Source organism: Chelonoidis abingdonii, chromosome 23 (genome assembly GCF_003597395.2).
Source record: "Chelonoidis abingdonii isolate Lonesome George chromosome 23, CheloAbing_2.0, whole genome shotgun sequence".
Taxonomy (NCBI): domain Eukaryota; kingdom Metazoa; phylum Chordata; order Testudines; family Testudinidae; genus Chelonoidis; species Chelonoidis abingdonii.
In genome coordinates, this window is record NC_133791.1 from 11135719 (window position 1) to 11163064 (window position 27346).

The 27346-nt window shown below is 41.0% G+C and overlaps 2 protein-coding genes across 7 annotated transcripts in view; one reads left to right on the forward strand and one right to left on the reverse strand.

The window, feature by feature from the left end:
* Positions 1–27346, reverse strand: part of DFFA (DNA fragmentation factor subunit alpha) — a 355095-nt gene that overhangs the window by 223355 nt on the left and 104394 nt on the right. The window lies entirely within an intron of this gene.
* The window catches only part of KIF1B (kinesin family member 1B), a 136577-nt gene that overhangs the window by 54167 nt on the left and 55064 nt on the right, over positions 1–27346 (forward strand). For 3 of the 6 annotated variants that reach the window (XM_075060329.1, XM_075060331.1, XM_032775462.2), the window contains 8 exons: positions 3148–3227; positions 4831–4906; positions 11500–11579; positions 12500–12606; positions 14143–14226; positions 15785–15965; positions 17109–17181; positions 21252–26601. In XM_075060329.1, coding sequence (XP_074916430.1) covers positions 3148–3227; positions 4831–4906; positions 11500–11579; positions 12500–12606; positions 14143–14226; positions 15785–15965; positions 17109–17181; positions 21252–22775 — 2205 coding nt within the window. In that variant the 3' untranslated portion in view covers positions 22776–26601. Of the gene's footprint in view, positions 1–3147; positions 3228–4830; positions 4907–11499; positions 11580–12499; positions 12607–14142; positions 14227–15784; positions 15966–17108; positions 17182–21251; positions 26602–27346 lie in introns of those variants that run through there. The other 3 variants (XM_075060328.1, XM_032775458.2, XM_032775460.2) reach the window with 1 other exon arrangement.

The following is a 27346-nucleotide window of genomic DNA, read 5'->3' on the forward strand; positions in this document are numbered from 1 at the left end:
ACTAAATGTACCCAAACTCAAAAAAAAACAAAACAGCATAACCCTGTCACTATCTTCACCCTACCCCCACAGATTAAAATGTGAAGCACACAGAGTATTTTGCTTTATCCAGACAATAGAAGCCTTGTCCTAAATGTGTGTGAATCGAACAGCATCAAAAGTGCATTACAGTGAAGGATTTCTTTGATTTTTACTAAAGCTCCCAGCTTGGTGGATGAGTGGGGGATGAGTAGGGGAAGCTGGATATGTTGAATGTGAGTGTTGCATTCTCATGTGTTTTTTCCCATGAGACGCTGCCTGGGGGAAGGGGTTTGGATGGGCTGGAATACGTGCTGCATATCCTCCTTCCATTAGAAACCTGCTGTTGCCATGGAGATAATGGCGCTGTCTCTGCGGTCCCCTGACACCCTGTCACTGAATGATGTCTGTAAACCGGATTTTAAAAAAAAACTCATAAGGTGGTTTGAAATCTGAGTGAGGCTGCCAGGAAAACTCTTTTCCTTTCTCATCAATATTCAAGGCAACTTCTCCTTGTAAAACACCGTTGGGAAGAACAACACAATTTGACAACTTAATGACTCCAAGTATTGAGGGTTTTTAGAGCCAAAAGCAAAATGGGGGCATACAATTAAGTTTGTGGATACCTTTATTTTTGCTTCCCAATGGGATTTGGGCAGACTAGCTTTTCTGGAAGAAGAAAGAAAAATAAAAGGTGGAGGGGGTGGTGTGCCTCTAAAATGATTTCTGACTACTCTTATACAGATGTGATTTCCGGGCTTGGGTGAGATTTTTGATGTTTTCCACTTTGCTCCATTGTCATACATTATGCTGTAGTCTTAAGCTACTTCGGAGGGTAGAGAAATAACCGTATTTCTCAATTCAAAACAGTGGATGGAGTGGAGAGGGCAAAAAATATTTCCCTTTATCTCTGTCCAGAGAGAAGAAATGGTCTCTTGTTCTAAAGCTATGTAAATGCTGTAGCTATTGAAAAGGCCCCTGTGAAAAGCTTCTTGGAGAAGGGGGGAAATGCTGCCAGAGAAGCTGTGGGCTTCAGGTTTGTAAGATGGTGCTGGAACCCTCTTACAGTGGCAGTAAATGCCACACTGAATCATACTGATTATTGTGGGGCTGGGAAGCTACTAATATCCTGCTCAGTACTAGAGTGAGAAAGAATTGAGCCCCTTATTCAGCTTGACACTCAGAACCTCATTTATGAAAATTCTTGGACACTTGACAACCTATTGCCCAGTGCCACTGGAGCTCTTATCCCAAACTTCCTATGCGAACACTAGCCCGCTGATTTAGGCTAGGACTAGAAGGGCTGGACTAAAGACAGCAGGCCCTCAGAATTCCTTAAAATGGATGCCCCTTTTGGGGCCCAGAAATGGAATGAAGTCTGGAAGGTGGTTTAGGAAGTCAATTTTAATTGCCATGTCTCCCTCGTAGGGAGTCTCTAGGGTATGAGGGTTTTGTGGCCTGTACTTGGCTTTAATGGTGACAGTCGCCAAGGATCACTTTAATGTTGCCCGGACTGTGTTATGATAATCTTTTGATCTGAATATTTGTCCCCATACAAGGGCTCCAAGTCCTTGAAGAGATTCTGTGATTTAAAATGTATTCTTTTAATACAACTTTAGGCTGAATTGAAGGAAATTTTTCCTTTCCCCAGCTTTATTCAGAGGAGAAGTCTCCGTATGACTGTTTGCATTCATTCCTGTGTCCCTAATGCAGCAGTGCAGTACACTGAAGCATAAATGCTTTAACTCTGCTTTTTCTTTTATGAATGGAGAGAATTCCTCTGGGGCAGACCTGTTTATTTTTAATGCTGCTTTTTGATAAATTTTCAGTGTTCTATGCTATAGCTTTTGGATGTGTTCTCTAATATTTCTATAATGATCAGGATGTTTGAGTGTGTATGCAGGGGGAGAGGGAGGTGCATTCCTAAAGGATTACATCACTAGAGGAGCATGGAGGGTGATTAAACAATGGAAAAGGGAAGGCTAATTAATGAGCTTCCTAATTTTCTCATCGTGTCCTCCCCCAGTGGTTCAGCCTGTTGCACAGCAATGTGGTTGATGCAACCAAACCAAGGGCTACTCTTGGTAAACAGCTGGCTGCAAAGGGCTGTGGCCAGCTATTCACAATATATTTAAAATATGCTCTTTGCTTATTTGTACATTTTTGTCCTTGAATGTAGCTTTGCTGAGGAAGAGTAAGTTAAGGATTGAGGTTTATTATGAAATAGCTTGGACTGGAATATCAGTCTGGCTGAGAATGCAGTGCAGATTCCAAGGTGGAACTGGTTAAAATAGCCCCTTCCTAAGTACAGCAAGTACATACCAGGGTGTGTGGTTTGTATCATATGCTGCAGGCATTTGACTTGTCACCTTGTCCATTATGACAAAGCTGATTTTTGGGGTGTGTGGCATCCTTAACCACACCCTGTTTTGTATTGTCTTTGGCACTCAAGTTATATAAATATGGCTCTGGGAATATGCAAGAACAAATAACAAATGTTATAATGACACCCATTTATATAACACTTTTTTCATCCAGAAGGCTCCAGAATGCATTGCAAACTAACTTATAGAATGAGATACTAAAATCCAAGACTTATTAGCTATTATGATATTGAGACTGCTACAGGCAAAAAATTCTCAGACAGGAGCTGTTCCTGCTTTGTCTAACAAAATTCCTTTCCTGGAGACTTAAACAACACCCATTATGTCTTTACCATGTAATCTTCTGGATGCTTATAGCCCATTGACTTGGAATTGGAGCTGCTTGCGGGTTTTTTGTAGCTAATAACTAGGCTGGTCAGGCCCTGGCCAGTACGAACGTATACAGCTTTGGGAATAACAGTTGACTTCAAAGGTGGAGGTTCTTAGTTCTTGTAAGTTCCTGCAAAAATGGGTATTGTAGAAAGAGTCTGGGTTGCCCAGAGATGCTTAGTGTTACTAACTTTGTATTGACAATGAGGCTTAAAATTAGCACTTTAGCATTTGCTGCTGGGTCCTAATAATTCTGATCCCATTTAGTTCTGAAATACTTGGATAGCCCTGCTTCTTAAAGATGTGATCTGTTAAATTGGGGGGTTCCATATCATCCCCTTTCAGTCTGTTAATTCTATACTGGGGTTTTATACAGGAATCGGAGAAGATTATTGCGGAGTTGAATGAGACCTGGGAGGAGAAGCTGCGGAAGACTGAGGCCATTAGGATGGAGAGGTCAGGAGCAAGAAATGCTGTGGATGTCCTCGGGAGTGGAAGGGGAAAGGGGGGGGGGAAAGGAATGAGTATAGCCAAAAGCTAATCTTGCCCTAGAAAACCAGAGCACTGAAGTAGCTTAGCATACTTCTAGTTGGCATGTCATCTGCTGTTTGCATTCTACTATGACAGGTGAGTGGGTAATGGAGACACAAGCTATTTCAATATCATACCTCAAGGACACTGCTTAGAATTGTCATAGAAGATACTCCTGTTGGGTAAGGGTGGGAATGAAGCAGCATCTAGAGTTGCAGCATCAGCCTTCTGGGGTTTCAATTCAGGACAGCACAGAGGATTGGTCATTAGCATTTTAACTGTCTTTGAATTTTTAGGGTGATTTAATCTAGTGGAGGGAGTAGACTAATTGTAGAATGAACCAGAAACATTAGCTCAAGTCTTGGTAACTTGGCTAGCTTATATACTCATTTACCATGAATAAGTGTTGCCATTTAGAACAGATCTTAACTTTTCCTGAGGAATAGGCAGATTTGTGGAATAGATACTGTAAAAGGTGCTCACGCTTATGATGTATCATTGCCTGCCCTAAACTGGAGTGTCAGACCTGCATAAGTTCTGCAGCCCTCTGTGTTATGGAGCTGAAGGATAGGAGTTAATCCTGTTGCATATGTAAGATACCACCATGGGCTGGTGGCCAGTCAGAATGCAGGCTGGTTGTTAGCGCAGAACATTATACGATGACTAGGGCCCCACCAAATTCATGGTCCATTTTGGTCGATATCATGGTAATAAGATTTAAAAAATAACAAATTTCATGATTTCAGATACTTGAATCTGAAATTTCGTGGCTGTAACTATAGAGGTCCTGACTCAAAAGGGTGATGGTGTGGTGGGTTACAAGGTTATTGTAGGGGTGTCACGGTATTGCTATCCTTACTTCTACACTGGTGGAGGTGCTACCTTCAGAGCTGGGCAACTGGAAAGCAGCGACTGCTGGCTGGGAGCCCAGCTCTGAAGACAGTGTTGCCACCAGCAGCAGTGCAGAAGCAAGGATGGATGGCATGGTATTGCCACCCTTATTTCTGTGCTGTTGTCTTCAGGGCTGGGCCCTCAGCCTGCAGCTGCTGTTCTCCAGCCATCCAACTCTGAAGGCAGCAGTGCAGAAGTAAGGGTGGCATGGTATAATATTGCCATCCTTACTTCTGCACTGCTGCTGGCAGGGCACTGCCTTCAGAGCTGGGCACCTGGCCAGCAGCTGCCACTCTCAGACCACCGAACTCTGAAGACAGTGCAGAAGTAAGGTTTGCAATACCATGACTCCGCTCCAATAGCTTTGCAACTCCCCCGTGATCCCCTTTCGGTTCAGGACCCACAGTTTAATAAACATTGGTCTCCACCATGAAATCCCTATATTATAGGGTAAAAGTACGCAAAAGACCAGATTTCACAGGGGAGACCAGATTTCACTCAGTGATGTGTTTTGCATGGCTGTGAATTTGGTAGGGCTCTAACCATGACTGAAAAGTTGAAGCTTTGATTTGGATCAGATTTGCACTGGTGGGGCTACTAAGCACCTCCGTCACTTCTTGCTTTCTTCTCTTGGTAGGGAGGCCTTGCTGGCCGAGATGGGAGTTGCCATTCGTGAAGATGGAGGAACACTGGGAGTCTTCTCTCCTAAAAAGGTCAGTCAAGTGGGACCACCATTCTCATAGAGCAGGGGTGGGCAAACTTTTTGGCCTGAGGGCCGCATCGGCTCATGGAAATTGTATGATGGGCCATGAATGCTCACGGAATTGGGGGTAGGGGCGTGGGAGGGGTGGGGCTGGGGATGAAGGGTTTGGGGTGCAGGAGAGTGCTCTGGGCTGGGACCAATGGGTTCAGAAGGGGATTGGGATAGGGCAGGCTGTTGGGGCATGCAGGGGGGCGGTGAGGGCTGTGGCTGGAGGTGCAGGCAGGGGCAGTGCACAGAACCACCTGGCCACACTTCTGTGTACTACATAGCAGTTGGAGGGGGGTCATGCTGGCTGCTTCCTGACCCTGCTCCCCGGCTGGAGCACTGGAGCTGGGCAAACCCCTGCTCCCTGGTGGGAGCCGAGGGCTGGATTAAATGGTCTGACAGGCTAGATGTGGCCCACGAGCCGTAGTTTACTCACCCCTGACATAGAGGCTGGTTTCTTCGTAAGCTACAGAGACACTCTGGCGGTCTTTGGATCTCAAGTAATGGATACCTTTCACAGAGTTTTTGTTGCTGGTAAAAGCTACCTTTCATGATTTATAGTACTTTAAATGTCTGCAACACTTCAGTCTTGAAGGACCTGAGTACTCTGTATGTAGGCCAAGTAAATAATGTCCACAGTGCCTTCTGCTGATTATTAGGGTAGGCAGAATGTATTATACATGCTACCCTCAATTTAGAAAAGAAACTGGAGCAGTATGAGAAGTACTGTAAGACTCTTAATGTCAAAAAATGGCTGAGAGATCTGATGTTCCTTTAAAAAGTGAACGCTTCTGAGAGCAGTATCTCTTGCTCTGTGCTGGGCCTCTGTTTCAGTATTGACTCAGATGTGCTACCAACTAGCTTGCCAATAACTTCCTGCAACAACTGTTGCTTAGTAGTGCTGCCATTAAATTATATCCCAAGATGTTCTGGTTCCATGTTCTTTATAAAATATCGGTCACTGAGCATTCAAAGGCTGAGGGGTGCAGTGTTCCTTTAGTCCGTATTAATAGTTCCACTTAAATATTAGTGAAAGGTGAAAGAGGCACAACTATGGAAATATGATAAATCTAATGCCACGTGAACTTCTGCATGGGAAGAGGGAGCTGTGGGAGGAGTTATACATGCAGTGAACACAGTAGTAATTAGTTACAAGATCTGAAATTGGACCTTTCTCCCCCCTCAAAACAAACCTTAGCCTAGTTTTTAGATTGAGACCTGGGCATCATTACCTAAGTGCGTAGTAATAAAATAAATCTGAGAACTGCAGGTGTTGTTGTGTTAACTGGGACCCTTATAAAGACTTTGCACAGAAGCCCAGGAGGGCAGATTTATTGATCTGCCTTTAGCTGGAATGATACCTGTTTTCCTGATGTTTAAATGAACATGTTTCACTTACAAATGGTTTTGGTTTGTCATTTGTAACTTACTACCAAAGTATCTAAGGTTCATAACATTTCTTCCTTCACATGATACTTTTCTTTTGAGTTTTTTTCTCCTCTTCTCTCACATTGTGGATCACATCACCATCTAGATTTTCCCTGAGAGGCCATCAGCTCTGTTTAATGACTCTTTTGATGCATTTTCAGCTGACCAGGTTTGTGAATGAAAGCAGTTAGGGATGTGTAGTTGCTTCAATAGAAGTTAGCAAGTTCTGCCTGTAGAAACGTGTACTAGAGAAAATAAACCCATTAAACCTCTGATCTGTTACTAGTCCCTTCTGCTTCTGTTCCTTACTACCCACCTAGATTAGTTTTTATAGTTCTTCCTGTGGTAATTGACAGCTGTACCTGTGAAAGTATTAGCGCTCTAGATAGAAAAGTAGAATGTTTTATAAACTTTGTTACTTTTGAGTCACTGGTATGAATCTGATAGTTCATATTGACGCCCATCTCTGCGGTACTGGAGCACTTCCATAGTGTCTGTATCAGATTTACAAATCAAACGACATAAAATTGTCTGTCCAGTTCCTGAATGAAAAGGTATCCACATCACAAACATCACCTCCACAATTTGTTCTCTTGGTGACAGGGTACTGTTTGAAATGAGCTGTGGAAACCCAACTGTCCACCGTGGAGGGGTGGGAGAAGGGGAGGTCCTTCTAGATCCTTGAGGAACACTGGGCATGGAACATTTGCATGGATGTCTGGGCATATCTGTTGTGTCGAAAAACAATGGACTTCAAGGTGGTTTAATTGCCCATTTTACCAGTATCAAACATCGTTCAAATTGCCACATTTTCTTGGTTACAAAGCTTTCTGATTTTGGGTTACCCAGTAAGTGACTTTCATTAAAATCTAATACAGGCAGTCCTCGACTTTACAATGTTTGACTTAAGACAGATGGCACTTTTGACGTTTCTGAATTGACACCCTGATTCGACTTATGATGATCAGTTTTGACTTTATGACGCTTGGTCTCACAATGGACTGGATTGTGGTTCTGAGTTATGAAGTTTCAATTTATGACGCAATTTTCAGGAACCAGTTGTGTCATAAGTCCAAGGGCTACCTGTGCACCAAAATACACATGTCTAAACCACAAGGCACTTTTTTCTAAATGTCCATGCTGTGTAAATCCCTTAATGCTATTTGTAGTAGATGAGCCCTCATGTAGGATTTGGCTGCTTTTAGTAGATTACAGCAGCAGTTTCTAACTCTTCTACGACTCTAAATGCCTTCCTGTTGCTCACTGAGCAGCGGTAATGCAGTGTGGCATATCTTCTCTTGTAGTCTTTGGTTATCTTTATCTTTTTTGGGATGAGGAAGGGTCCTGTTTTATCTATCTGTGCCCCCTCTAACTCTTGTCACTGGGCCACAGAGGCTCCCTTCAGAGCCAGATAATTCCATTACGGGTTACTGGTAAGAGGAGTCACTTCACTCTGAACGCACTTCCTGAACACCCACTAGGACTGCTGGAGGGGAATCATAAGAATATAAGAATGGCCATACTGGGTCAGACCAAAGGTCCATCTAGCCCAGTATCCTGACTACCAACAGTGGCCAACGCCAAGTGCCCCAGAGGGAGTGAACCTAACAGGCAATGATCAAGTGATCTCTCTCCTGCCATCCATCTCCATCCTCTGACGAACAGAGGCAAGGGACACAATCACCATGAATTTATCCAGTTCTCTTTTAAACACTGTTATAGTCCTAGCCTTCACAACCTCCTCAGGCAAGGAGTTCCACAAGACTGTGCGTGCGGTGAAGAACTTCCTTATTTGTTTTTAATACTTGCTGCTATTAATTTCATTTTGGTGACCCCTAGTTATGTATGGTAATACAGGTACCTACTTTTCCTTATTCCACATTTTCTCACTCATCTCATGATTTTATATACCTCCATCATCCCCCCTTAGTCTCCTCTTTTCCAGGCTGAAGAGGCCTAGCCTCTTTAATCTTTCCTCATATGGGACCTTCTCCAAACCCCTAATCATTTTAGTTGCCCTTTTCTGAACCTTTTCTAGTCCCAGAATATCTCTTTTGAGGTGAGGAGACCACATCTGTACACAGTATTCGAGATGTGGGTGTACCATGGATTTATATAAGGGTAATAATATATTCTCTGTCTTATTCTCTATCCCCTTTTTAATGATTGCTAACATCAATCCAGTCCTCTGTGTTCTGGATCCTTGGAGTTTCAAGCTTCGGGGAGCCTGAACTGAGTCCAGCTTCTGCCCCAATTTTGGGGTCTCTAGCCACAATCTCAGGACTCAGACTTTCTATCTGGCACCTCTGCCAGGTGTTGGAACTCATCGTCCAGCTACCTAACCTCCACTGCTGACCCTTCAAATTCTCTGTTTAAACTCACCCCTCCCCCAGAACTCCATCATAAAGATATGACACTTCTGGTTACATTTAAACTCTCTGTGGCATGCAGTAGTTGTGAAGCAGTCAGTACACACACAGGCTTTTTGCTCAGTCTAACACTTTTGTGCTCTTACCTTTTAATCATGTAAAGCAAAGGAGAATACAGATCATACAAAACAATAAACATCTGAAACCCTGATATCCCTCACTTTCTACTTCACCCTTCCCTTATGAGCCCTTGGAGAACCATCTGAGTCCAGGAAGGCAGGCAGGCAGTGTGGCACTCATCCAAATTGGGCCTGGCGGCTCCTCCGTTAGGCCAGCTGGACGAACCCAGAGCACTGTTAGGTGCTGGGGCAAAGTTGCAACATTTAGAGCAGGGAGCTGAGCCCAGCCAGCCTTGTGGGACTGGAGCTGCTTCAAATGGAACAGAGGGCTTTGTGGGGCAAAGCAGAAAGTCCCACAAACCCCAGGACTGTTTAGAACAGTGGTTCTCAAACTTTTGTAGTGGTGACCCCTTTCACACAGCAAACCTCTGAGTGCCACCCCTTATAAATAAAAATCACTTCTTTATATATAACACTATTCTAAATACTGGAGGTGAAGCATGGTTTGGGGGTGGAGGGTGATGGTTCGTGAAATCCCCCCCCATAACTGAGAACCCCAGTTTAGAAGATATGCCACATGAAAATAAACAAGCCATAGAGGGCAAAAGGCTGCACATTCAAAATGGAGTTTGTGGACTGACACACACATGGTTCATAATCTCACACTCTATTCATAAATTGTCCCAAATTATCTGACTTGCTCCTCTCTGATCTGTTGCTGGTTGGTATGTTTTTTGTGTTTAATGCTCAGCCTATCTGCTCTCCTATTGACTTTTCTTAACTTTATTCTCTGACCTGCATGGTGCCTTGCCTTGGCCAGATTTTCACACCAAGGCCACAGGACTTGTTTGATTCCAGTGGGACGTTTTCACCAAAGAAGGTTTGTTTTAATCAGTTTAGATTTTTGTGAAGTTCTAAACTGAGATCTCTAACTACCTGTAGCAGGAAGTGTCAATAGGTTAGAATTTTTCACATTGAATATCTAGAAAACAGAAGCAAAAAGAGTATCTCCTTTATGAAAAATTTATACAAATACTTCTAACGTATTAGGTAGTATAAAACACAAATATACCCTGCCAACTTTATATTTCTTTGTTTCTTTGCGTGACTATGCAGAGTTCACCCTAATGTCTACCCTGATCATTTATTTTGTCATCAGGAATCCTGGATTTCTGAGTACAGTAAAAATTTTTTCAGTGTATGAATATTTATTTACTAGTAAGTGATATCATTTCCCCTTTATTTCCATTCATAATTTTCATAAATAACCCCCATTCAAAGTTAATTAGTAAATTGATATATGGGTACTTCTGGGTTACTTTTTGCACTGAACTGACCTCCCCAAGATTTTGAAGCCCAGAAACAATTTGTTGTTGGATCACATAGCTGCCTGGGCGTTTTAACTTTCTTAGACATTAATGGATTTTTTTTTCTCTGAAACAGTTTGATTGGATCTGTAGTCTATAATCCCATTTGGTGTTAACAGTAAGCCAAACACCATTCCTTTCAGACACTGTGCACAGTCCATACTTGACTATGGACAATATGAAGTCCTCGTTTGTGCTGGAGAATGCTTTTTTCAGTGGTGGTTAGTGGGAGCAGTTTTAATTTGACAAGACCTGTCCCATAGGGTGACAGGTGGGAGCAAACATTGCTGGGGCCATAGTTCCCATTGCTATGGCACGGGTGCCATGTAAATAGTATACTTCAATTTCTAGGTGAATGTTATTGCTTTATGTCTCAGACAGCATGAACCAGCTGAACTGTCTTGTCTCATATGTAAATATCCTTTGAACTTCCATGAATTATATGCTATTATGCATCTAACAAGTAAACTTCTTTTGGAATTACAATAAACTGATGGACATTCCTAAGGGAATGACCTCAACAGATCATCTGCTTACTGATAGTTGTAGGTTATAAGAAACCGACTTGTTAATATTTTCAGTGTCCTTTGGTCTGATTCTTGTTTCTTCCCCTTTCTTTTGTGTTCCTTAAATTGTGATTTGCTGCTGTCTCATTGGCCAGATTTTCACACCAAGGCCATGTGACTTGTTTGCTGATTCCAATGGGGTGTTTTCACCAAAGAAGGTTGGTTTAATAATTGTAGAGACTAAGTTGAGTAGCACAGTACGCGAAGAGATTCTTAGCTGCTTGTATGAGGAAGCGTCAGTAGTTTAGATATCCTTTCCAGGTTTACAAGCTCTGGAGATGGAGCATAAGGAAGGTCTGTTATTTATATTTAAAAAAAAAAAAAAATAAGTTCCACAACAGTCTAGCATTTTCACACCAAAGCATATGGAATACTGCTGCTGTTGAACTTTCCCTCCCTCTCATCTTTATCAAGACTTACTGAGACAAGGAATCTGTAATTCTTCAGTTTAAAATATTTTCTTCCCTGCATCATTTACCTAGAATATCAGCCAACTGGAAGTGTGGAGCTGTCTGATATTTGTCCCCTGTCCTGAGATGGGTCTCTGCCTGTGTGGAAAAAGTTGGCATTTAATTTAGAAATGCAGGGTTCTTTTGAGAAATCTGGAGTTTCACTGATGTATGTGGTGAAGTGGTTTGGTTCCTTTACAGTCTCCAGAGTAATTGAAGGTACTCAGCTCTCAATTAACATGTTCTGTATTTTGTTGCAGACACCTCATCTTGTGAACCTCAATGAAGATCCACTCATGTCAGAATGTCTGCTTTACTATATCAAAGATGGCATCACTAGGTGAGATTTGCCTCTACTACACTTATTTACGAGACTTCTTGTTAAAGGAACATCAGTTTAAATAACACTTCTCTGTTGAACTGTTTTACCTGCTGTTGCAAGTAACACCTAAGATTGCCATAAATTACAGATTAGCGAAATATATTTTGTGTAGTTTATACTTTAATAGTACAGTATATTGTCACTCAGCTTCCCTAGATGTTTTTTCCACTGAGTCTTTCATAGCACAACAAAAAAGAGAAACAGCTTTGAAAAGATAGGACGATGTAATTTATAATAAAACCACATAAAATGATTGGGGGACTTGGGTAAGTGGAGTACTCAAAGCTGGTTATATTTCTTGTGTCGCCTTAAACTAAACTGAAAGTAGTTCTCCATTCTTGTTTTTCCACACTTTCCCCTTTTTAAGCACATCATCCAAACCAAGGTATATTATGTTTTTGGCTAGCAGTGTAAACACATGCTTAGTGATATCTGTCCTTGTTCACATGCACAGGATTAAATTTAATTGCTGGATTTGGCGTCTAGAAGGAATTTTCTTCCATAGTGTACTGGCAGGAGAGCTGGGGGAAGAAGAGAAGAGGGGTTGATCTTTCTCTAGAACACAAAGCAGCATTCAGCTGCTAGATGGGCATATTCCTCATGGAACAGATGAGTAATACAGAATAAATGTATGTCATTGTATAGATCCTCTACCCCCCAAAAAGTGTGCATGATCTGGTGAACCATTCAAAAGCAAACGTTAAGCATAATATCCTGCTAGCACAAGAATGCGTTTTCTCAGCTCTTAAAAGGCAAGGGATAGGTTTAATAGTCTGTAGTATTTCATTCCCACAATAGCCAGAGAAATGTATCTGCTGTATGGGCTATAGAGTAGACAATGTTTGAGTTGTGACTAAAGTGCTTTTTATTGGGCGCAGGGTTGGACAGGCAGATGCCGAGCGGCGACAAGACATTGTGCTGAGTGGGGCTCACATTAAAGAGGAACACTGTCTCTTCCGAAGTGAGAGGAACCACAATGGTGATGGTAAGATGGCACTTACTCCTGCATTTATATGTAGGAACTGTAAGTGCAACTTTCCCCATGAAAGTGGTCTTCAGCACTGGATAGTTTGAGTCTTTAAAAAAACTGATCTCTGTACTAGCAGCTGTGGTCTGAAATGTGTATTTGAAGTGTGCAGGGGAGAAGAGCTGAGAGGATCGATGGGATTTGAATAGCCCTTGTGCGTCAGATCAGTGAAGTTATTTTCTTTGTGGGTGTGATGAGACTTACTTATTGGAGATGAAGCTATAACTAGAATAATGCAGTGCTAAGATTTTACATTTCTGTACTGCATCCATTTGCCTCAGATGGTATCATTCTTGCTTTGGGCAAGCATTCATATCCAGTCTTGATCCTTTGTGTTCTGACCAGGTGGGATGTGTAGTACAGCTTAGATCAGTGGTCTCCAACCTTTTTCGTCTGGCGCTTCCCAGGTGAAGGACTGTGGCGGTGGTCGAGCACCTGCTGAAATACCGCCAAAATTCGGCGTCGCCACCGGCCAGGACGTGGGCGCATTTAGATGCCCCCGTGGGCCCCATTGGGGATCCCTGGCTTAGATGAATCTTACACTGTTAAAGGTGCTCTTCTTTGGATGAGGCTATAAATGGTGTTTCCTTCTGCCTTGCTCTGGGTGTCCAGGTCACCTCTTGAAAAGTGGAACTGAACCCATGATAGAAGTAGTCAGAGGATAACAGTGAGAGTTCAGGAACACATGAGTTTTTAATCTTGGCTTTGACCAAATTCCTCAGTGGCCAGAAACAAATCACTTACCCCTCTGCTTTAGTTTCCTCGCCTGTAATACAGAGATAATACTGCTTATCCTGGATATTGAGGATTATTTAGTGTTCTTATAAGGGGTTATTTAGGTTATTGCTATAGAAGTATTTAATTTTTACCTGCTACAACTCTGGAGTCTTAGCCAATGTTCCCTCTAGCTGCCTGTGTTGTTACTGAGTCAAATATGATCTAATCATGAGATGCTGAGCCCCTGTGACTCCCAGTTATTTCAGTAGGAACAGAGAGAGCTTAGTATATCTCAGGAGCAGGCCCATAATGCCTGTCACATCTGCCTACAATAATTGCAGTGCTGAAATCAATTACAAAGAAATTAAAGTGCTGATGTGTGAAATGTACTAAATTCATTATTCAAACCTCAGAACAAGGCGCGTGTGTGCCTGACCAAGTTTTGGGCAGTGCAAATATCCAGTATGATAGCACAGTCATTACACCTGTGAAAAAACGAGGAGAAAAAACAACACAGCCCTAGCAAATAAGTTACATGAATACATGTACTACCTGGGTGGTCAGAAATACTGGCTGAATAACTCTGCCACTTTGCCATATGCTGCTATCCATTCCTAACCAGGATGTAGTATCAAAGAATAACCTCCCTGGAGTCTTTGTGGAGGATGTAGGAAGCGGTGCGTTGTCTGCTTATATGCAACATGTTGGTAGGCTTTGTGCATTTCCTCACTAAATAAACTAAGTTCTGTAGCATTAATGCTGTTGTGTTTCTTCTAGTTATTGTTACTCTGGAGCCTTGTGAACGGTCGGAAACATACGTCAATGGCAAGAGGGTTGTACAGCCTGTGCAATTGCGCTCAGGTAAGAGACTTCTTTTTTTGACAGATTGTTCCTCATGAATTGTCAGTGCTGTTTAAAATAAAAAATGCATCCCTTATCTTTATATTTTATTTTATTTATTTATTTTGTAGTGGAGGTACCATATAGGAGTTAAGCTGCTTTTCTTATTTTCTCAAGCCCTTCACATTGCAGCAACTCAAAGACTGACTTAAATGTTCACTGCAACACAGGGCATTCTCTGCTTGCTTCTCTTTCCCCACTTACTTTGATATTCTTCCAATATGTACTTAGCCAAGACTCCTGCCCTTGGCGGTTGCAGTCTAAGAGAACAGACAGACTGCCAGCTCCTGATGGAAAATCCCTAGCTTCTCTGGCACAGCTAAGGTGTGACTCTATGCAGGAGTACAACAGTGTCTCTCCTTCCTTTTTTAACTTATGTACTAAGAAACCTGGTTAGATCTCCTCATGTCTCAGGGGCCAGGGAGAGTAGCTTTCATAAATTGTAAGTTTGAGACCAGCAGGGTTCAATTTCTTTTAGATCATGAGCATATGTTCTTCTAGTCCTGAAATGGAATCTAGTGCAATGGAGTCTGGACTAGTGGGTGCTTGCAAGGAATTAGTTCATCAATTTCAGCAGAATGCTGGATGTAGAGATGGGAGTTGGTTTCCAGCCTCTCTTGCAGAGGGGGAATTGCTACTCCTGTTTTCTTGCAAGCTAACTTATTTTTAAAAATTAGCTTTCTATATATCTCTTTTCAGTGCTTATTTCTTGATAATTATATCGTTAAAACTATTGATAAAAATCATTAACCTCTTTAGAAGGCAGTTGTTTTACTCGTAGGTTCACAGTGACAGTCTTGATTGCTTTGGAGGTTCACTTATATTGCATGGAGAGAGCAGCAGTATTTTATCAATTATGCTAGGCACTTGTTTTAAGTTTCCTGTACATCTGCTTCCTGTAGCACTGAGATACAATTCTTACCTTACCGCTTAACTATGGCTCTTACTTATGCTATGGAGAATGAAGTAGTAAATGCCTCCCCAGAAATTCTTCCACTGATTAGGACTTGAGTAGAAACTTAAGTGACATATCTGGCAAATCTCTACTTAAAAATGTAAAGCATCCATTCTTCAAATGGTTGAGGTTAGATTATCTAAAATAGAAATGTTTGTGGGGTGGTTTTTGCCCGTGATTTCTGCACTTCTTTTAAAAAGAAAATTAGTTGACTAGCTTGCTTGTTGCAGCTGTCAGTCCATCAGCAAGACAGTCTTTATTTTGTGGTATATTTCTGCAGGGGTTTAAATCTTACTCTATAGACAGGTTTTCTTATGTGAGCATTTTCTGGGGCAGGCAGTGGGAAGTGCAGTTTAACCTCCTCTGCACTAAGTAGGGTGTTCCTTTTTGCCCATTTGGCCACGTACTACTAAAAGTTTAAATATTGTCCAAATTCTCATTGGGAAATCCTTTCTTCTGATGCTCTAGTTGCCTAAACAGCTTAGAGTAAACTTCATTGGATACTAAACTGTGTCTCAACCTGGTTCTGGAGTTCTAAAGAGGTTTGTTTTGTTACTGTTTTAGGAAATCGTATCATCATGGGTAAAAATCATGTGTTCCGATTCAACCACCCTGAGCAGGCACGAGCAGAGAGGGAGAAGACTCCATCAGCTGAAACTCCCTCTGAACCAGTAGACTGGACATTTGCTCAGAGAGAACTCTTGGAGAAACAGGGCATTGATATGAAGCAGGAGATGGAGAAGAGGTAAGTGGACTAAACTAACTCAGTTATTTTACTTAGCATTTCTGATATATTTTGTTAGACCTGTGGTACCAACTCTTACATGAATCTGAAGTTAATGCCTTCTTTTCTCTAGGAAAGACTGGTTAATTCCCACTTCCCTGTGAAATGAGGACACCAGAGACACTTTGCCTCCCACTTAAAAAAAAAAAAAAAAAAAAAATCCAGACAAAGCTAGATTAACACAAACATACTCCTATTTTGTACTTTAGAGTGCCTCAGAGAGAGATTTGCCCACACCTTTCTATGCTCTAAAGCTGTATCTGCCAAGAAGGCCCTCTGCTCCCAAAGTGGAGGATCAGGACACTTGCTTCTGTTTGTACCTCTTTATTTTAGGAATCTACTTTAAAATTTCACTTATGCCCCCTAAGCATCAAATTTATGGTCAAAGCAGGGAGTATAGGGGAAGCAATTGGATGGTCTCTTGACACATCTGTTCTTAAATTGCATAATTTTCCAGCATTCCTTCTTTGTCAATCTGGGACTTCCCTGAGTTTTGCCTCCACAAGGCTGTCTGCTCATAAGGGTTAAGAGGACCAGAAATCACTTGGATATGGTGCTTCAGTATGGTGCTCTATTGACTGAGACATCTCCTTGCCGTGTATTTGGAGGAAACTAAGCTCCTGGGTTGTTAATAAATCAAACTCTTAAATATACAAACTAGCATTAATACTTGACTCCTCATACACAGTAAGAGTTACACTTCGTAGCCATAGTTATATGCAGTGACATGTCTAATTGTATTTAATCCTTGATTTTAGTTCAGTTACACAACTGATGTTTTCCTGCTTGTAGATCATTTGCTTAAATAAGGCTTTTTGTACACTTCATAGGGCACAGTCACTAATTTAGGCAGCAGTGGAACCGAATAGGTCAAATTCTTGGTGTCAGATCTAGGGTAATTTTCATTCCAAGTGAACTGAAAAGTGTGTAGTTTGAAGGGGGCAAGAAGAATAGTACCTTTCTTGATAGTGTATTGACACTTACATGTACACCCCAGACTTGGCCTTGTCTCTGTTACTTAACAGATTCTGTGGACAGAGTAACACTAACACAAATAATGGTCTACATAGCTGCTTCTGCATCCCTTGTGCTTTTTCTCTCCAGGTTACAAGAAATGGAGATTTTGTACAAGAAGGAGAAAGAGGAAGCAGATCTCTTGTTGGAGCAGCAGAGGCTGGTAAGTGTCTATTCTTCTGGTTGTCTGTATTGGCAAACTTAACTGCTGCCTTTATTGACCTTAAAGTCCAGGAAATTTGCTTGGGCTGTCTGCATAAAGCACAGTCCATCGTCTTTTCTCTCCCCCTCCCCACCACACACTATCTACAGTAGTGAAAATTAGCATGGCTAAGCAGATACATCTCATGCTTTACTCTTATTAATGTGGAGATGATATTCACCCACCTGTGGGCACTAAGCAGTGCTTGGGAGGCTGGTCAAATTTGCTGAATTGTAACTTGGATCAACAGGAGGATGTTTCTTCATTCCGTGCTTTGAAGTTACTTTTCAGTAGTCTAATTGATTAGTTGTGAATGTTTGAACTCTGAGTGTTTGTCTTGGTTCATCAGAAAGTACTAATTTTGTGCTGCCAGAACACCTAGACTATGTTCATGTGCTAGGTTTTACAAATGATGTCTGAAAATGTTGCTGCACTGTGCATGTTTAACCCTGCTCTCTCCCCCTGCATGGAGTTTGAATCCCTTGCAAGGGTCTTCATGGCATAATACTGATAAGGGCAGGTGTGTAATAAGGGAGTTTTAATTCTTCCAAATCCATGTGAAAAACACAAGCTATGTAGCTAGGAAGTCCGATAAATAAAGTCTAATGTTCATTGTGTAGTAATTGGGGCAGGAATTCCTTGCTTATACAGTCATATGTTCTAATGGAACATAGCCTTTAAAGTGCAATACAGATACATGCAGAATCCAAGCCTCCTATCAACCAGAAGGGCAAGTGTGAGGCCATCAATCAAGTCTGAACTTCCTGAGTAACACTGGGTCAGTAATATCTGGTCTTATTTTTATTAGCCACAGCTTGGTGAAAAGAACTTTAGGGGTTGCAACTGGCTGTTAAGAAGACTCTGAGAACCTGAGAGCCCCCGGAAGCTCTGGGAGAGTTGAATGAATTTCTGGATTTGTCACAAGGCTCTTCTCTCTTTCCCCAGAGCAGAGAGGGGAGCTAGGACTTCTGTGGCATCCATTCCTTGCTAGACAAGCTGTGTGCAAGTTAACATTATTTTTCATTAATTGCAATATCCAGTGGCCTCACAACTCCCACCCAGAGTTTTTCTTCAAAAGGGATCACTGGGAGAATGGAAAGGAGCAACTGCAAATTGAGCTAGAACAGAATTTAAGACTAGTCACTAGTGTTTGAACTTGGTGACTTTGTATTTAAAATAAAAGTGGGAAGAAGTAAATTGTATGCATGAGATGAGGAAATAGTCTAGATAAAGAGTAGGCCTTGAGTGTTTCTTGGAGCCACCAGGAGATAAGTGGTGGTCCCTCCTTAAAACTTAACTTAGAAAGTCTTGCAAGTAGCTTCAAGATGGGGCAGCATTTTGTCCCTGAAAATAACGTGTAGTTAACAAAAATTGTGTGAAATCAACATGTCAAAACTGTTTTTCATTTTTGAGGCCTGTTTAAAACAAGGCTGCATTTGTAGAAGTTCTGTAAAGCAAGGTTTATTTCCATATTCTGCGTATATTCATATGAAAAAATATTTAATATTGTAATAAACTGAGCTTATAGAAATCACTTATTTTTGCTTATCTTACGAGGGCAAGGTTGGAAGATGTCATTCTAAATTATCAGTGATGAGATACTTCAAAAATTGCTTACCTAAGGTTGAGAAATGATGATAAATCAGGTCACTGGTCTGTCTGGAGAGTATGCTGCTTTTGGCGACGGCCAATATCCAGTGCTTCAGGAACTCCCCCCCACCCCCACCCCCAGTGCATTTGGTCACTTCTGCAGTATTGTATGTGAGGTTGTGGGAGTGGATAGGTAATTACCTTCCTGACCCTTAAAAACAATTGGTTAATGTTCTGAAGCATGGGCACTGATTGACTTTAGCTTTGGTAACTGGGAAACGTTTATAATTGTCAGATTATCATCCAATCACAGTATCAGCCTCTCTGACTTCCTGCCATAGTGTGTTCAACATTTGGTTATTGTGAAATAGTATTTTTTCTGTTTGCCCGTAACTTGACACTAATCTTGATTGGGATACCCTTGCTGCTGCTAACAACTTATTTTGTGGCAGGCTTAGACATCAGCCAGGTTGGGCCTCTGTTGTGATAGGAGCTTCACAAACATATAGCAAATTATAATTCCTGACCCCAAATCTTAGAACTGTATATTTGGATTAGAGTTAATTTTTGAGTTCATGTAGGAGAATGACCCCCCACAGTGTCTCATTTTGTGCAATTATTAAATGTACGAGTAATACTGGTGACATCAAGAATGATGAATGACCTTTTCTTTCTGGTTGAAGCCTTGAACTTGAATAACCTGTGCAGTGTCTTTCTGTTGGGTGCCTTCCATTTCCACTGCATGATGCAGTATGCTAGACACTACCTTTTGAGGCTCCAGATTTTGCCTGCCATAAACTCATAATAAGTTATTGTCAGATTCTAATTTTTTTAAAGAATTCGCCATTATTTTGCTGATATTTTCTGGCCTAAACAGGGAACATGGTCTAAATTATTTTTATTACAAATCTTAAGATAATATAAGGTCACAAGCGGTACACAATGTTGATAAGAAAAGTGTTGTTGACCCTAGAGACAGAACTTTTTCTAAAATCCAACTCATCATTCCCAGAACCAGAATAAATCGTATTGCGTATACCTCACTCTTTATTGCTCAACTATTCCCAACAGGTCTTTTAAATTGTCTATCAATCATTGGTTAAGAACCAGAGATGCATGTTTCCCTAGCATGTAATCAACTGTTGCTGTTCCTGATTTTTCATGTATTATGTAATTCTTTGTCTGAAAAACTTGAGTTGCAGTTACTTCAACAGGGATTGACTCTTGCAGTCTTTTGAGGGAAATACAGGCTCCAGTGAATCAGATTAATAACCAGAAATGGATAATATATTGAAGAGGAATCTCAAAGTATTAAAAAATCCACCTTTTTAAAAATAGTCTGACTTATTTCCAGGTTGCAGTTATCAGTGATGAATACACTTAGTTTTTGGTGACATTTTATCTCTCAAATAACCATTCGTAGTTTATACAAACATGAAGAGAGCTTCTCAATAAAATGATTTAATAAGAGTAACCTCTTTAGCAATCCTGCTGGAAAAGGTGGAAGAATGAAGCAAAACAAGTGCAACTCTTAGCAAATGTGTGGGAGCTGCAGGTGCAAATTTGTTAAATGTAATCAAATAGCATTTTTATTGGTTAAAACAGTTTTTAAAAGTTACTACAACATTCTTTTGATGCTCTTCAGACAGTCAAGTCTTTCAGTGTTTTTAAAATACACAGCAGGGTGGCAAATGGAAAAACCCTTTGAAACTGATCCTCGATATCCCATTAGTTTGTAACAAGTCTTCTTTGGACTGAAACATCTTCACCTGTCATAGTGGCACTTATGGTACTTTTAACATCGACCCTATTGGCTGCTTCTGTTTTTATCTTACCTTATCCTTTTAACACTTCTCTGGCTGCTCTTGTAGTAAAGTGGATTCTAAACTCAAACATCCCAGCACCATGTACAACATTACTAACCAGTGTTAACCTAACTTACTCTGGCTGCTCATCACATCATTCTATGATGGCTGTTGTGTTCACTCACTGGGGGAGGATTTTCTGAAAGAAGCAACAGCAATAACCAAGGCACGTGTGTGGCATGGAATTGCATGTCTTCGTAGCATATGTGGGGTGCAGTTTACACCTTGTTTTTGTCAAGGACTTTGGTATAGTTGTTCTGTTTAAAGATTTTGGAGTGGGGCTGGGAGGGAATGAATGTAGGTTAGATGTAGTATTTTTAAGTTGGTTAGATTTATATATAATGTAAATTTTAGTAGAATGGAGAGCCTTGTATTTTAAAGGAAACAATGCTGGGAGGCTGACAGAAATGTTAATGTCCTTACAGTCAGTCGTGAGAGACGTCCATATGGCTTGTTCTATTTAATTTTTGTTTTAGTTTTCTTTGCCTGTTTTGTTTAGTTTTTTCCATTTTTTTTTTTTTTAAATTTTAATTTTGGTTGTTTTGGGGCCACTTCTTGATTTTTGTTTTTCCAAAGGATGCAGACTCTGATAGTGGGGATGATTCGGACAAGAGATCGTGTGAGGAGAGCTGGAGACTGATCACCTCCCTGAGAGAGAAGCTGCCCCCCAGCAAGCTGCAGACCATTGTAAAAAAGTGTGGTCTCCCTAGCAGTGGGAAGAAGCGAGAGCCTATTAAAATGTACCAGATACCACAACGCCGGCGCCTTAGCAAAGATTCCAAATGGGTCACAATCTCAGACTTGAAGATACAGGCTGTGAAGGAGATCTGCTATGAGGTAGCCCTCAATGACTTCAGGCATACTAGGCAGGAGATTGAGGCACTGGCCATTGTTAAAATGAAAGAGCTTTGTACCATGTACGGAAAGAGAGATCCCAATGAGCGCGACTCATGGCGAGCTGTGGCCCGGGATGTCTGGGATACTGTGGGAGTTGGAGATGAGAGGATTGAAGATGTCATGGCCAGTGGGAAGGGAGTAACTGATGTGGATGACCTCAAGGTACATATAGACAAATTGGAAGATATTTTGCAGGAAGTAAAAAGGCAGAACAACATGAAGGATGAGGAAATAAAAGTTCTCCGAAATAAGATGCTAAAAATGGAGAGGGTTTTACCACTGATAGGGTCACAAGAGCTGAGAACCCAGTCGACCGCAGCTAATGCTGCTAATGTTAAAAATCCAAATTCAATGAGTGTGGTAGATGCTGACAAGAAGTATGCAAATGCTTTGAAAAAAAGTGAGAATGGTGAGCTGGATAAAGAGGAGCGTGTTTCCCAATTAATGGAGGATGACCCAGCCTTCAGGCGTGGGCGGTTGCACTGGATGAGGCAAGCGCAAATTCGGTTTAAGAACTTGCAACAGCAGGAAATTGCCAAACAGCTCCGTCGACAAAACATGCCTCACCGATTTATCCCACCTGAAAACCGTAAGCCCCGGTTTCCATTCAAGAGCAACCCCAAACACAGAAACTCGTGGAGCCCAGGCACTCACATAATTATCACAGAGGATGAAGTTATTGAGGTCCGAATTCCAAAGGAGGAAGAGAAGGAGAACAAAGAAGAGAACAAAGAAAAAGGTGGCAGTGCTGTCTCCCAGGATCCTCAGCAACTATGGAACCTACATGACCCAGAAAGGAGTCAAGATCATATCCAGGTTAACTGGCAACAGCTAAACACTCAGCCACAGCCTAGCAATCAGCAACAGACACCACCTCAGTTACGTTGGAGAAGCAATTCTCTCAACAATGGCTACCAGAAAAGCTTGCGCCGTCAGACATCTGGCTCATCTGAATCTCTGCAGTCCCACAGTGGGCACCAGAACACAGACCTGCAGAAGTTCCAGCAGAAACGCCATGTCCACCAGCACCACCAGTCCTATTGCAATCACAACAGTGGAGGCAATACAGAGAGCAGTGCAGTTAACATCCACCCAAAACAGATGAATGGGCCCAGCCATTACGACCAGTTTGTGACCCCTCCACGGATGAGACGACAGTTCTCCGCACCTAATCTCAAAGCTGGCAGAGAAACAACAGTATGATTCACTGGACAAATTGGAGAAGGGGGTCAGTGCTGTTTTATCATTCAGAAGTATTGGGTTGGGACAGTTTTTACCACCATCTACCTTAGGTTTCAGTTGGCCAATTAGAACTTGAGTGACTTGATGTACAAAACACAAGATATTGGTATTTCAACACATCTGTTTTGCTTATGAATCATGGTGCAATTTTCAAGATGTTGGAGAAAGTGTGAAAAATGTTGAGACCCCTTTATAGATTAGAAGACTGGAAGAGAGGGTACCCTACTAGCTCATGTGCCTTCCTTATTTTTTGTCTTGTAGTATTTTTCTAAAGCTGAAAATACTGTCTGAAATATATAAAGAACTGCCTCCCTCCATGTTTTTTGTAGACAATCAAAAGGGGAATCTAGTTTATAGTGTTGAATGTCTCTTGTGACCTTTTGATTAGAAATGAAGAAACAGACCATTTGTATTGTAAGCTAAGCTTACGGCTCCTCAATTCAATTCACTTTTCACCTCCTAACCCATATTTTTAAATAATGATTGGTAAACCAAAAGCTGTCAGCTGGCAAGACAATGTGGTTTTTTGTAGATGTGCTGTCTCCTTTACTGAAATTTACGAGAGCTACTTGGACACTTGACCCTCTCTCTCTCTCAATCCCTCCCTCCTTTAGAGTGCACCAGGCCTTTTGTCGTCCTGCCTAGTTTCATTAACATCAGTATGAAATTGCCATGACTGTAGAAATCTGCCTCTGAATGGGGTTGTATGGGGGACTGTGCACATGGCCAGAGCCATGTTATGGAAATAAGCTTTTTCTCATTCCCATCTTGTCTCTGTTATAATGATTTTTTAGTTATAATTTACTATACTGAGATGATAGACATACACTGCACTTTTTTGATCTTAATGGTGCAGTAAAGACATTAAGTGAGCTGATTTCTTCCACTGCCTCAGTTAGGCTTTGGGTCTCAGATGTGTTTACTGGTGAGGATTTAGAATACTACCATGAATTGAAGGGGGCAGAAAAAGGAGGGCTAGAGAATTGATTCATTTTGCATAATACCTCATTCTAGTGCCTTCTGGTTTCAGATTGCTCTGCTGTTTCAAGTCTTGTTGAACAAATCTGTCACTTTAGGGGGAAATTACATTTGTCGTCTTTTACTCTCCATCCCCTTGAAAGTACAGTTTAGATGCAATATTTTAACTTGTACCATAAACAAACGTACCTAAATTTACAAATGAAAACACCATAAACACTTGCAAACCCTGTGATCCTACTTCAAAGCTCCCAGAACAAATGACACTAAAAATAATGGACAAAAAAGCAGATGCTGTTTGACTAAGAACTAGGCTTATGGGTTTTTGGAGTTTATCTTGATTGGAAAGCACTACTTGTTTCTTTGCTTTTGAAAAGTCTTTTCATTAATTTTTATTTACTTAAGTTGCTTTTTGGACTTGAATTTTTAGGACAAATCTGAATCTTTGGAGAGAAACTTGGTGTACTATAAGATTTAACCTGAATGCAATTTTTAAAACAAACTTGAGTATTTATGGCTGATTTAGTGTGGTTGGATCACATTGTGTTACATTTGTATGGTTAAATGACTTGTGCTGTGTTGCACAAATATCCTTGTTTTTACTACTTGAGGTCATTTTGTTTGTGTTAAACATAAGCCCTACTGGTAAGTTTTACTCCTGCATGTTTCAGCATAGCTATAAATGAGTAGAAATTGGCTGCAACTTTACTTCCCCTTTATTCTTATTTCCTGCCTACATATTTTTTCTTCCATTCTGAACTATATTATTGCAAAGGTGCTCGTTGTAACTCCGTGGTTAAATTTGCAACCAGAGATTTACTGCTTTGGTATCAGTCACTCCGGTCTCAACACTGCAGTCCGGTCACATGAATGTTTCGTGACACATTATGTATGATCTCTGGGATTTAGGAGGTTCAATAGTGTTGCTTCCCAGAGTGCTCTAAACTGGTGACTAGGTTAATTTTCTGTTCAAAATGGTCATGCCAATTGCGTCTGTTCCATATTTCAGTCTACCTGAACAATGGAAACCCTGAAATCCCTGATCCTTCAAAGAAAGGAAGCCCTTGTACAAAGGCAACACTTTTCTTCCAGCTTCAGTCAAAACTCTTTATTTTTGGGCTGCAAATAACCTTGTGCTGTTAGGTTTACTATAGAATTCTATGTAAATAGTTTGCCCCATTCCTACTATTCAGCTATAATGATTGATATTTGTCCCTCTGCCATCCTCTTCAAATGTCTTACGACCTGCTCTGTTTTGTGGCAAGCAGGGAGAGATGAAAACAATAAGTATCTGGGGAAATTCCCATGTGCCTTCATATGGAACATTCCAGCCAAGAAGAGATTATCCTGGATAGGAGCCAGGCACAAGGGAGAGACCGAACAAGTCTATTTTGTGTGTCCCCCTTCTGTTTATGCAATATAGGAGTAAACGATGCAAAACCAGCACGTGGCTGAGGTATGCAGAAAGAACATGCAGCATGCAATTATTTTTGAAATCCATTCAAGTATGTATTTTGAAATGGGATAAAATCATATAGTAACTTGATTTTTTAAAATCCCAGACTTTAAATAAAATTCTAGTCAATGTGTGTTGGATTAAAATTACCTCAAAAGAAATGTTCTCCTTAGCTCTAAATATTTGAATGATGGTGGGGAATGGGTTTTAAACCCATCACTCTGTTACCCAGGACTGTCAGTGTTTTTTGATGCAGCACTAGAAAAACACTCAGTTTGTTTGAATTCATCAGTTATCTAGCAAATGCTGTTCTGAAGCTGTCCAAGTAAATTGCTTCTTAATTTTCCTGCATGACTTGAAAAAAGAGCAAAATACATTAACTGCCAAATGGAGCCAGAATTGGGCAGAGGAAGTTGGCTTTCTTTCAAACTTTTAAGAGGCTATTACAAACCATGTAGGGTGAAATCTAAAAGCTATTAAATTATCCCTTTCTATAACACAGTTAGAATTAACAAGCACTAAAACAGTCGATTTCCTATAAGTGTGAAAAGGCTTTCATGCTAATGGAAAAATGCGGCATCCATGATGCAGGTACCTTTCCAGTAAATTAATTGCCAAGGGCTGATGTTCTGTTTGCTTTGTTGGCAGCTGACTCATGCACCAGTGCCTCAGTGTGAGGGGTTTTCTTATCCTTAAAAAATCTCACTGGGGACTTGGGGTGGAAAGGAAATGCTTCTTATTTTTTCACTTCAGTGTCCTTTTTCAGGCTATCTGAGCTAAGAAATCTGTCAAATTAGAGGGAGAGCTTTGTATGAGTGTTATGAACATATTTTCAGTATCTCTTTCCCCATTCATTCTTGTAAGTTGTGTATTTTAAAACTCAGATGCTTGCCTCAGAACCACTTTAAGAACTGCTGGATGCAAAATCCATGTTTACCCATTGTTACTCTAAAGCAGAGGTTCTCAAACTGGGGTCGGGACTCCTCAGGGGGTCACGAGGTTATTACATGGGGGGTCGCAAGCTGTCAACCTCCACCCCAAACCTTGCTTTGCCTCCAGCATTTATAATGGTGTTGAATGTATTAAGTGTTTTTTAATTTATAAAGGGGTTCACACTCAGGTTTACTATGTGAAAGGGGTCACCAGTACAAAAGTTTGAGAGCCACTGCTCTAAAGGAGGTAGTAAGTCTCCTTCCAATGAAATTATGGGATTTTCAGATCTGTCCAGTTCACTTTAAAAATAAATAAATAAATGTTTGATTGTCTTGAGAGCATAGGCTTTCCTCATGAAAAGCAGAGCTGGTTTGTATTGTAACAAGTGCTCTTTCAATAAACTATGAAATACTCTTGTAAGCGTCTGACTTATCTCTATGGAATATTGAGTAGCACAAAACTTTAGCTTAGCCTTTCTGTTTTTTTGTTGTTGGTTTTTTGTTTGTTGTCTTGTGACCTATTCTAATTGAGTTCAGTTGAAAATGTCTTGCTACTTCAGTTGTTCCTCAAACTGGCCCAGATGAGATTAAATTACTCATGAGACAGATATATCATGGGCCCCATTTGCTTCTGCCACCACATGTTAAGAAACTTCATTTACAGTGCAGGGAGGATATGGGCTATAATCTTCCTTAATACAGTCCCATTGTGCACTTGTTCCTGCCATTAGTTTAAAATCTGAAGAAGCACAGCAGGGAATTCACAATTCCTTTTACAGACTAAGGAATAGGGAAGCCGTCTTTACCATCTTGCTATTCCCAAAGAATGAGGCACAGAAATTCAGGAGAGAAGTGTCTATACCATGATGTGTTCTCGGAGCAGCAGACCCCACTCAGGCATTTTTTAAAAATAAAAATAAAAGCTTTTAAGGATTTTTCTAAACTGTCTTGTTATTTCTATACAGTTGTTTTGTTCTGTTATACCGCACAGTTTTTCAGTTGAAAGCTACCACTCAGATAAAGTATTGAACACTTGGCCTGAATCGGTCTTTCCATTGTGTGTTTAAAAAGCAAAAAAAAAGTCCACAGCCAGTACCAAAGGCCCGCAGTCCCATCATGTGGTCTGTGAATCAAGATGACCGTTCATCCTTCTATTCACTATTGAA